The sequence below is a fragment of the Cajanus cajan genome, chromosome 7, assembly GCF_000230855.2.
Source record: "Cajanus cajan strain Asha chromosome 7, NIPB_CcT2T_4, whole genome shotgun sequence".
NCBI classification, from domain to species: Eukaryota; Viridiplantae; Streptophyta; class Magnoliopsida; order Fabales; family Fabaceae; genus Cajanus; species Cajanus cajan.
In genome coordinates, this window is record NC_138523.1 from 55,359,890 (window position 1) to 55,372,316 (window position 12,427).

A 12,427-nucleotide genomic window follows, 5' to 3' on the forward strand; every position below is an offset into this window, starting at 1 on the left:
TTTTTTATATCTATTTTTACTCTTATATTTCTTTTTTATTTCACTTTATTCTATTTTTCACTTATTTTTCTTCTTTATTAAACACACAAATGGAGAAAATAAAAGAAAAAATAGAAAGAAAAAAAAATGATGTGGATCCACGTGTTTTTACTTTCAACTCGGGATAATATCAAAGAATATGCAGCACAAGGATTATTAAAAATTTATTATACAATACAACGTATTTAATGATACCATTGGTCAGCGCTAATGTAAATATTTAAAAACATATCACAGAAAGGGACTACACAAAAAATACCTAATCTATGAAAGTACGCCCAAAAGAACTTGCGTGTTCAATGTTAACAAGATGATCCAAACATTTATTTGCTTCTATATGAAGATATGCACCATTAACATTAACCAATGTTTGTCTTCATGGACAATAAACTAACTTTCATCCTTCAAACTACAAATCTTCTCTCAAATGATCAAAATGTCGATTTATGGTATTTATTGGATTTTCTCATGTAAAGTTTATGCATACAAAGTTCGTCTAAGCATGAAATAAATAAAGTCTTTGTTTTAGACTTTCTTTAAAAGAAAAGTTTTTATATTAATATTTATATAATTTCTTCAAGAGCTATTTTTTATATTTTTTTAAATTCATTCTAAAAAAATTATTTATAAAAGATATATAAATTAATTATTTTTTTAAAACTCATCTTTAAAATATTTTTTAATTAAATTATTATTATTATTTTTAAAAGAGGAGGGTTCAAACGACACCGATGTAACTTTTATTAAGTGTTACACCGCTCAATAACTTTTATATTAAATACAAATTTTGTAAATTCAATTGAGTGGTGTAACACTTAATAAAAGTTACACCAGTGTCGTTTGAACCCTCCTCTTTTTAAAAATATCATTTTAAAATTTAAAATCTAATAATATGTTGAAACAACCATATGTATTATGTTTCATCAAATAAAGTAATTAACTATTGACCTAAAAATAAATGTCTCATTAAATAACTTACAAATTAAACCATTCATAATTTAATTTCATCTTATAAAATGAAGTATTATAAACATTATTTAAAAGCTTAACTCTCTATTTTTAAGGTTTGAAGACTAAATAAAAAATATATATATTTTACATATCAAAGTTGTAATGTTTCTTTTTCTACCTCTTTTAATATTACCCATTAAATTAATTGATCTTCTTGGTATAAGGTTGTTACAATTCTTATTATTCATCAAATAAAACATGGTAACCATGATTTGAGATGTCAAAATGAATTCCAAATTATGAATTGACTGGACTCATTACAAGTTGAGTCAAGTAAAAAATAAAAAAGTGTATAATTTTGTTATTAAATTCTAATTCGGTTCACTTAGCCTATAAATTAAATATGTTTAAGTCTTAGTGGGTTGAATTTGTCTGTTTAACTTGCTAAAATATTTTTTTTTTAAATTACAAAAAATAATAAAATAGATTAGATTAACCTATTTAAAGCATCAATTCCAAGTGAACCAATCCAAATTAAATTTACTTTAACACTTTTAATCATGATAGGATTTTGTTGTTACCATACTAACAATTGGTTCATAATTTCTACAAAACTAAACAACCACATTGGCATTGAAGTGATGCATAATTTATAGAAATAATTATAATTGCAATCAATTATAAAGAAGTTCAAACTCCTTTTCTCTATAATCAGGATTGGTCCTGAGTTTTTTTAAGATATTAGACAAATAAAAAATATAATGTTCTCAATTATTTAATTATTGTCTTTGTACTTTTTTGTTACTAAAATATTATGATATCAAAAAGTATTTTAGGACTATTTACAATATACAACTCATTTAATACAATTTTTTTTTTTTGTATTTCATATTGTAAATCACTTCTAAGATTATTTCATGTTATTAGACCGTAAATGTCTAATGAACTATACTAATTATGTTGTCTAACATAGATATGTTAATTCCTCTCATTAATGTATTCAATTTCATCACAATATTTATCTTCAATTTTACTATTTTTTAATAAAATATCATGATCTTAATCATTCTTATTTAGTTATTCATTCTAAAAAAAATTAGCTTTGTAGTATAGATTATCTAGATTTACTTCATTTTGAATAAAATTTGTAGGATGTTTATCAAAAAAATTATCAAAACAGCCTTTTAAGATTATATCATTTTCAATTTGTTTACTTCCTTTTCATTTTAGAAGACTAAAAGATTATTTTTTGTGCAACAATTTTAAATATAAACAATTAAACAAGTATAAATAAAAAAAATTATAATTCAGATCCAAATTATAGATATTTAATGAGTAAATAACAATAACATGAAACAATATCACCTAATTACTTATTTTAAACAGTCACATTAAACTTTCAATTTATTGTAATGAAAAAAAATATTTAACATTGGTGAAATATCGCCAAAAAACTTACAATGACTAACAAATAGATTTTTTTAAAATTTGATTTAAAATTTTAGTAAAACATAAGAAATCACGATTAAAAAAATGAAAAGAAATATATATATATATATATATATATATATATATATATATATATATATATAAAGAGGGGAAGACATAAATTTTAAGACATTCTTTATTTACTAACAATGTAAAAATATAGGATAAGACAAAATAAAGAAAATAAATTAATAATATATTATATTATATATCATACTTTTCTTTTATATTTAATATCATTAATTTATTTTAAAAAACAATAAATAAATTTTAATTGAGAAATAGAAATATCACATATCAATTAATTCATTATTGTTAATTAATTAATTAATTTATAATAATTTTTGTCTTATATAATTTAATTATGTAATTTTTTTATATCTATATAAATTTAAAAAAGAAAGCCCGTGTAAAAATGAAACTCTGAACTGTTGTCCATCTTGACTTGACTGTGCTCAAACCGCCATTGTCCCTAATCACATATAGAATCCTCATCGTTAATCTACCATGTTTCACACTTTGGAGAATTACATTCTAATACTCTAGTGCATTCAAGTTCAACTCTCTCTCCATTTCAGTTTTTTTTTATAATTATTTTAAATCGCCTCTTTTTATACTCGATTATTATCTCATAGGTTCTTTATTAATTGTTATACGTAACTCTATTTTAACTAGAGATTAAGTTCTTTCCTAGTTGCTTAAGATTTTTCTAAGGCGCTGGCCAAAATGAATCTCTGCACAAGTCTCAATTAAGTGATGACAATACAAATCTTTCTTCTAGATGCCGTGTTTTAATGCCCCAAATGAGTGGTCCATAGGCCAAAAGTATAGCCAGACTATGTTTTCCATTGAGGGTGAATTAATTGTCTAGAAATAGTTTTTTATGGGTTGTTTGACATGTGCCTTAACATTTGTTAGCATTATAGGGATTGATTTACATATTTCCCTTCTATCATATTTCTTGAGGTCTCTCTAATCTCAAATCAGAGTCATTGTACTATATATATAATGATGCCTTGAGACTTTAAATTGCGGGTAGGTGGCTAGTATTTGTCTTAGTTTGTGAACCACCATTTGGTGATTTTTTTTAATGCTGCTACGGCTATCCTAAAACCTATTAGGCAAGCTTGTCAACTTTAGAAAAGGATTTTAATTACCTTGCAAAATAAGTTTCCATATAAAGTTTTCAAGTTAGACCCAAGCTTTAGAAAAGGTAAGATTAGCCATTTAAAAGAGGTTATATAAATCCACGAGTCAAATTCCAAACTCAAATTTTAAAAATAGATTCAACTCAAGTCTCATTAAATAGTTCAATTTATTTCTATCCATAAATACAACTCTCTAAATGTGGGTTCACATGCTTAAAATGGGAATTTGTAAAAAAGAAAAAGAAAAAGAAAGTTATAGACGAATTTAAATCAAGATTGCTTTTAAAAATATGTTTCACCAGTAAAAAGTACAATTTTTTGTTATTGTTCTTATCCGTAAGAAGGATGCTTCTTCATGTTTTAAGGACTTCCTATCAGTAAGCCTATATAATGTGTGTTCTGCAATATTATATCAAAGGTTTTGATGAATGATATCATACATCTTTTAGATACTCATATTGAACCTCTGCAAAGCAATTTTGTTCCAATAGAGGCATTATAGTTAATGTTATTATTTTGGATGAGATTGTACATCAAATGCACAAGAATATAAGACCATTACGTTACATTGTTTCCAAATTTTAAGAAGTCCTATGTAGATCGGAAACTCCTGCGGCTTTAACATTTTTTGGATTCTCACCTCTCATTATAAAGCTTATCTTGAATTACAAAACTTAATCCTCGTTAATTTTGAAATAGAACAATGAGAAACCGGCACTTTCTCACCAAATAGAGGCTTAAGACAGAAGGACCCAATGTCACCCTATCTATTCATTCTTTTTGTACAAATAAAACTAGCTTTCCTTGACCAATAGAATAATCAACATAAAAGTGGTATTATATTAAAATTTACAAAACAACTCCAGCTATAGTACATATTTTCCTTGCGTAAGAAGACTACCTATTGGGAAAAATTTAAGTCTCACATCAACTAAACATTAAGCAATTGAATAGTATATAAATGCAAAGTAACTCTCACCTTACAAATCAGTTTTGTAAAGTTGAGTTATGCTTAAATCTATCATTCTATGACTACCCCTTATTTACTAAAGCTAAAACATCTCAAGTTCGACCCTTAAAAGGGGTTTCTCCAAGTTTTTTGTTTGCTGATGGATCGAATTACTATTCATCTAGTTGTTCTTACCAGTGACTTGCCCACAATACATGGAAACTGGTCTTGGGTCTAAAAACTCAAGTTGCGGTAAACATTTTTCTTGGCTTATCTTGAATGAAAATTTTCATACTAACTTGTTTCATTTTCATTGTCGCGTTTCCTTTAACGCTTCTTGCAACAGGTGTGGTGCAACTCAAAAATATATTCCTCACACTCTTCAAAATTGTTGTAAATTGTCACAATAATTAAAAATCTGTTTTTATATGTCTATTGTTTAAAATTAATTATTAATAATTAAAAAATAGTAATGCATCACAATATAAATTATTTTTATAAATCTAAAATATAATTTACATGTTCAAAAATACTTAGTTATTACAAATTTCAAGCCACTCTATATAAACAAGAATAATTATTTTATATATAAATGTGCTTTTAGAAGTTTTTCTTTGATAAAAATATTTAGGAATTTTTTTAACTTGTCTATTTTGATCAATCTTTTCCATATTCTTTCTAAATTAAATTTCCCATTACAAAAAGAAAATTTACTTTGTAGTGACACATACTCGATAATGACATGATATTTATTATTAAAAATTATTTTTAATCATAATTATATTTTTAAAGTATAGACATAAACTATAATAATATAATATATGGTGTTAAATCTCAACTAAAATCAATTATGTGTAAAAATATATAAAATAAATTTATATTTACATATATTGTATCTATAGTAACGCTTTTATATATCATGATATGTAATATTTCTTATAGTATCAATCATTTAAAATAAATTATCAATATAATTATTAAAAATATTCTCTTGTCATATTATAAATTATTTATTATAAATTTAAAAATTCTTTCTATAGACAAATCAAAATAACTATCTTGAAAGAAAATAAATCAATTTTTTTATTTTAAATTAAATTTTAACGTTTTTTTTAAATATCAATGCTTAAAAATTAAAAACATTTTTTACACAAAAAAAACTCAAAAATATTTTTACACAACAATATAAATTATTTATTATAAACCTGAAATACAATTTATTTGAAAAATATTTATTTATTACAAATTTTAATTATAATATAACTTATATATTTAAAAATATTTATTCATAATAAATTTAAATTATATAAAATAAATATTTAACTTGTGCATTGCAGAAACTAAAATACTAATATTAGGTATAATATAAAAATACATGCATTTAAAATTTTTAAGTTTAAAAAATTAATGCAATTAATAAATTATTATTTAAATAATAATTTATAAACATCTTATTATACTTTTTTATAAAATATCAAAAATATTTTTGGGAGAGATAGACATCTTCTAGCTAAAAAAAAACTACTATAAATTTAAACTAATATAGTTAGATAAAGAGTTAGCGAATTTGTTGTTAATATTTTTTTTATTTTTTTTCAATTTGCATTTATCCTTATATATAATATATATTTTTTTACTTGAAATGAATATTTTGATACTCATATACTAATTTTTCTGATAATTAATTTTTGAGAACTTAGAGGAACACGTTTAATATAGTCTTTTTTCCTATTGGGTGAAATGAATATAATGTATCTGAAGAAGGGTTTGTAGTGAATGCTTGTGTAGTCATAATTTGTTCTCCCCTGGACTCTTCTTGGTGGTTTTGATTTATAATGTCGGAAAGACAATGGAATGTGACACACTCCTAACAAGCCTCAAGCCTGCCTAACTCCGTAGTCAAGCTCGATGGTGAAGCTTTGTCAATGGATCATATCCTAATCCTAATCCTAATCCCAATCCATACTCACTCATGACTCAACTTCTAATTTCCATGACCCCACTCAATGTCAACTTCTAGACACCATTCGGGCTGACCCTGCCAAAAGTACTCAAACAAGCCCATTCTCGTCCTCTTCTTAAAACACTTTATCATCATGATATTTGTTCATATAATATTCCATTTTTTTAAAAAAATATTTTATTAACACTTTTTATCTTTCTAAATTTTGTGACTTTCTCATTTATTTTGTCTACATATCACGATCTTTAATCTTTCATTTTTAAAGCAACATAGACATTTAATGGACAAAATATACGAAAGCCCAAGATTATGTAAAAAAGAAGTCCAAGGACTAAAATGTGATATTTTAAGAGAACAAAACTATAATATTTAACATTTTTTTTTTATTTCATTTAACAATTGAGGATCTATATTTTTTAACACTGATTTTTATCTATCTTCGCATTCGTTGTTCCACCTGTTTGAGCTATGACAGCAGTACAGATCAATGATTTTAAGGACAGTTAAGTAGAGTCATTCATAAGCTAATAATGAATCACAACACATGCAGCTCAGTTTATTATGTGCATCATAACTTATTCACGGAAATATCAATAATCAAGACAAAGCTTGTGCTAAAAAAGTAAGGCTAAAATTTCGCATTTAATTAAGATACAGAACATTAATAAACCCACCTAATACCAGTCCTTGACAGCATCCAGCTTAGTTTATTATGTGCATAATAACTTAAATTGTAGTCAGATCAAAGCATTGCTTTGTTTGTTTTCTCTTTTATTTATAACAGCTGTGATGAATCATCTTTAATTCAATAGAATGGTCTTATTTTTATTTTTATTTTTATTTTTATACATGGATCATCTACCGAATACGTACAATCCTATTTGAGAGTAAACTATGATCATTAGGGATAATAAAACTCTCTTTGGGAGTATTTAACACAACTACACATTACTCACTTTAAATCACTAGTTAAGTTGAAATAATCCTATCGATTGATCGATGTACTCTTCAGTAATAGAATGGTCTTATAGGTCTATGGTCCCTTCCTCCAAATAAATTATTGTGTAGTTCAAGAATACTACAGGTCAATGGTTCTGTCCATTTGTATAAACTATGGCTATTCTTCCTCTTAAAACGTGCACGGTGCAACTAGTTTTGGTATCACTTTCAAGTCCCTTCATGTTAATTCCACACCAACAAGACAAATGTGTGGCCCCTCTTTCTCTCAAAGCAACACATGCCTCACTATCCCATATAAGCTGAATTGGAAGGTACTACTAAGTTCTTGTTACATAACTCTTTACTCTTGTCTGTGACTGACTAAGTTGGATAGTACATGCATCAATTCTAAGGGCCCTACTTGAATGATACAGGTCAATGTGCCTCAGAGCATTGATCTTTACAGTTGAGGGCTAGGCTCTCCCCTTCCCTTCTTAGTCTTTCTGCAGAACTGTAGAATGAGATAAAGAATTTGCTGGCACTATGAAAAAACTTGAACTGTAAAGCACATGTAGCAGTTCAGTTGTTGAGGATAATAACTCGAGGTGCTTCAAAACATATGGCATGTCATTCTCAAATTTTAGATAAAAATCCTTTGTGAACATTAGATGTTACAAGAATAAAGGTGAAATGTGAAATCTGATCAAGATGTCTACGTGTAAGAAAGGTGAAGCATTAATTATTCTTGAATTTGGTGGAACTCACTGCTTTTGGTAAAGATCTGCATAATTAGTGACATAAATTAATGACAAATCACATGTTTAAGTTTTTTTTTTTTTTTTTTTTTTTTCACATTGCTGTCACTTAAACATTATTGTCTACTTCAATAATAGTCCACGGCAGGACCACAGAATGCCCAAGGATAATGTACTTATAAACAAAAGAAGCCAATGTGTAATAATTGAAAGATTTACCCCAATGTTTATTAGCTGTCAGGAATTAATTAGAGCCTACCCAAATCTTAACGGAAGCTTTTTCAAGAGATGAACACGATACACACAAATTGTTTTCCTTTTCTTAGGACAATAAACTCATTTGCACATACAAAATATAACAAACTGAACCAGCTGTGACCAACTTGTTTTGAGGGTAACTTGGTCATTTCATTAATATCTCTTCAATCTTTAACCCCAGTTGTCACATGCTCAGAAACTACTCTCATGTGCCCACATGCTTGGGACTCCTCCATGTTAAGTCCCTGCATGCAGGTGGAGTCAAAATAACAATCCTATCTTCCTTTGACCAAGTAGTTCAATTTTAATATATCAGGAGGATCCTTAAACTTATTTGTCAAGCCTTAATTTAACTTCAAATCATTTGATCTCCTTCTGTTTTTTGTGTATGTTCTTCTGTACTGCAGAGACCATTATATAACTACTAAACAATTACTTGATCTTGCAAATGTTTACCACTGATGTAATCACATGGGGCTGTCATTTCATTTTATGAGCTAATTCACTTTTTTCACAACTTTTTTAATACTTACAAATCCACTTTATTCATAATTCTTTCAGCCTCCAATTTTCAGGTAAATTTTAATTTTAATTTGAACAGTTTTTGTTCTTTTTTTTTTTTTTTGTTCTTTTTTTTCTTTTTCTTTTTTAGCAGTTAAGGGAATCCAATGTTTGTATAATGTCTTTTCAGCCAAACTAATTTCTTTTGACATTTCAAATATTTGAATTTTAGATTCTGTTCTAACCCCACCAATCTCTTATTGCTTGATATAGTCGAACTTCAAAGTTAGAAGTGACATTACTATACTAAATCTATTTAGGAGTGTGTAAGTCTTGAATTATTAGGCTGATAAAGACCTTAGACCACTGCACAACATTAGTAATTACATAAAACACACAAAATTATGGTACTTGGTAACACCCCCCATAAATTTGAAAATTTTGTAGTCATTTTCCATTGGAAAGGGAAAATAAAAAGAAAGAAATAAAGCGCGCACACATTAAACAAAATAAAATATTAGAGCATGCAGACACGGGTGTTGAGACTTGCATGCAAAGAATTGCTAATGAAAAAGCTTTTGTCTTTTACTTCCCAAGGCGTCCATGTGCTGTCCCTATATTCTAAACAGAACCTTAAATCACTTGTTTCGGGTTTACCAGACCATTTGATTATTATAATCTCACCGTCCTGACAGTGAAAAGAAGAGAGATTAAAAATTAAATGCAAGCACACTCTCCCCCTTTAAAGTTCTCAATTCTCATGCATATGCTAGAGTAAGGCCTAGGCACAACCTCAGCATCATATTTCATCTATCTCTCTCCGTATCCCAAAAAACAGCACAAACATGGTTTCTCTTGAACCTATTCAGACCAACCCCAGATCTAGCGATGCACCTTCAAGTCCTAGAATATCTTTCTCAGCAGAGTTCTTAGATGAGAACAACTTCATCTCCATCAGTCCAAACGCTGAGTATGAGAGAGATCAAGAGAAGGAACGTGAGAGAGCAAGGAATGCTGAGTTTGAGTTCCTTTCAAACAACTTGAGCAACAACAACAACACAGTGTTAACTGCTGATGAGCTTTTCTTTGAAGGGAAGCTCCTTCCCTTCTGGCAGATGCAGCATCTAGAGAAGCTCAACAAGATCAACCTCAAAGTCAAAGAGGGAGAGGAAGAGGAGTTGGAGGAAGAAGAGGAGATAGTAGTGGTGAGCAACAAAGAAGATAGTAGTAATAGTAGAGTGAATTGGTTTGTGGATGATGACCCTTCTCCAAGGCCACCAAAGTGCACTGTTCTATGGAAAGAGTTGTTAAGGTTGAAGAAGCAACGTGCTTCTTCTTTATCACCCTCTTCTTCATCCTCATCTTCTTCCTCTTCTGCAAGCTCACTTGGTGATGTAGCTGCCAAAGAAGGGAAAGAAGGGTCAAGGAGTAATAATAATAAGGAGCAGCAAGTGAAGAGGGTAAAGAAAGGGTTGGAGAGAACAAGGTCAGCTACTATTAGAATTAGACCAATGATTAACGTGCCAATTTGCACACAGATGAAAAGCAGTGCCTTGCCTCCTCTTTTTCCACTCAAGAAAGGAAAATTAGAGAGGTAATTAAATTGAACTTGAAGATTGCATGCCAAGCTTGTGTTTATTTATTTAGTCTTTGATCCTTTTGAATAAGTTTGTTTATTTTTGTTTTGGTTATTAATTTCTTATATTTGTTCCAACCAATTATGTTGCCATGGTAGATTAGGTGTTAATTTGGCTGGATCTGAGAAATTACAATGTAAATTCTGACTTGTATAATCATTGGATTGTGCATTCGGCATTAGTAGAGGTGAGTAGTTACTGGCTAGTTTTGCTTGTATTGATTAATGTACTAGAAAGATATGCAGAGTTTCCTCAACATGCGAGTCCCACATGGGAAACTGTCAGCCACATACATCTGATCAACGGACGCAATTATTAATCAGTGGTAATACTTTTAAAAGAAAGAAAACAGTGAGTGAGTCAGGGAGAGCAATTTCAGTGTACGCATAAAGGCCTCTAAAATTTTTATCACTGTCTTCAGTATTTGAATTCAAAGAGTAACAACTGACATGTGACAGAAATCCTTTTACATTAGCAAATTAAGCAATAATCTTCTGACTAGTTCGAACAATAAATTGCATTCATGGTAGTAGGATTCATTGAATGGAGTTCAATAATAATCAAGACTAGATCGAAATTAAAAGATTAGAAAATAAGGTAATGACTAAAATGTTTCATCACTAAGTCACTAAATTTGAACAACCTTTGGATTATATAGCGCAAAGGTTTAGATGTATGAGTATGTAACGTGTTCAATTTCTAATTTTGGTCCTCAAATCGAAGATATTTAAAATATCACATACATTGCACATTTAACTAATTTAGACTGAATTAAGTAGGAATATATAATATATATAAAAGTGGATCTGGAATTTTTTATTTATTTATCAAAATCACAATAATAGTAAGTTGATATGTGAATATTTTTTAAGTGCTCAAACTTTAATTCCTCTGCAAATTCTTATTCTTTGGTTGAGTACCTTTTTTAGCTTTTGAGCAACTCTTAACATATGAATTAATTTTAATTATTAACTTTATACATCGATGTCATTTTTAGTAACCCTCTCTTTTGTCATTATTATTGCATTATAGCCTTATACCAAACTATAAACAATTATCAATACATTTAAAACGTAAGCCAGATTATAAACAAGTTGAAAGTTATGCATTTGAGGTTGCAATAGAGAATTGTAGTTTCATTTTCTTTTAAATGATTATAACTCTTTACATACATTCATTTTGAGATGTATAAATAACACTTGGTAAGAACGTTTGGATAATATACTTAAAATTTTAAATTCTAACTTTGTTATCATTATTAAAATAAACATTTGATAAAGTAAGCAAAGATTTAATATGTAAATAAAAGCATAATAAAGATGTTAATTTCTATACAAGAATATTAATGCTTTAGTTTTTTTTATAGCTATTATGTTTTTTTAAGAATTTAATATATATATATTACTACTATTAAAATTTGTAGTATTTGTGATATAGAGTTCAAATGCAAACGTCTTATGTTTTCACGTGATATGTGTTAAAGTTTGCTCATTATGTGTTGTTGCCATTCCTTACTTCATAGCCCAACAATTTATTAAAAAAAGTAAAACTACTTAATTACAAATTCAAAGAAAGGTTGACAATTATACTCTCTTATTTTCATTATTTAAAACTTTGGGGATTAAATCATCTAAAGTTTCATGAAAAGTAAATTTGCTATTTGATCCCACAAATTACATGTAATCAATACAAATTTTACTTAAAATATAACATTGTAAATTATTAAAATCGTATTCATAATCATGTTGCCTATATTAATTATTTGGTGGTTAAGATATTTTTTTTACTTCTTATAATTT

At 27.7% G+C, this 12,427-nt stretch overlaps 1 protein-coding gene across 1 annotated transcript; it reads left to right on the plus strand.

Moving 5' to 3' along the window:
- Window positions 1–9,580: 9,580 nt before the first annotated feature.
- LOC109791081 (uncharacterized) lies at window positions 9,581–10,812 on the plus strand. Its single transcript, XM_020350336.3, has one exon. It carries the CDS (start codon window positions 9,837–9,839, stop codon window positions 10,587–10,589), a length of 753 nt encoding a protein of 250 aa, XP_020205925.1. The 5' UTR covers window positions 9,581–9,836; the 3' UTR covers window positions 10,590–10,812.
- The last annotated feature ends 1,615 nt before the right edge of the window (window positions 10,813–12,427 follow it).

Bases quoted from the DNA above. Each gene is read 5' to 3' on its own strand.
- LOC109791081 (XM_020350336.3), top strand. From the start codon at position 9,837: ATGGTTTCTCTTGAACCTATTCAGACCAACCCCAGATCTAGCGATGCA.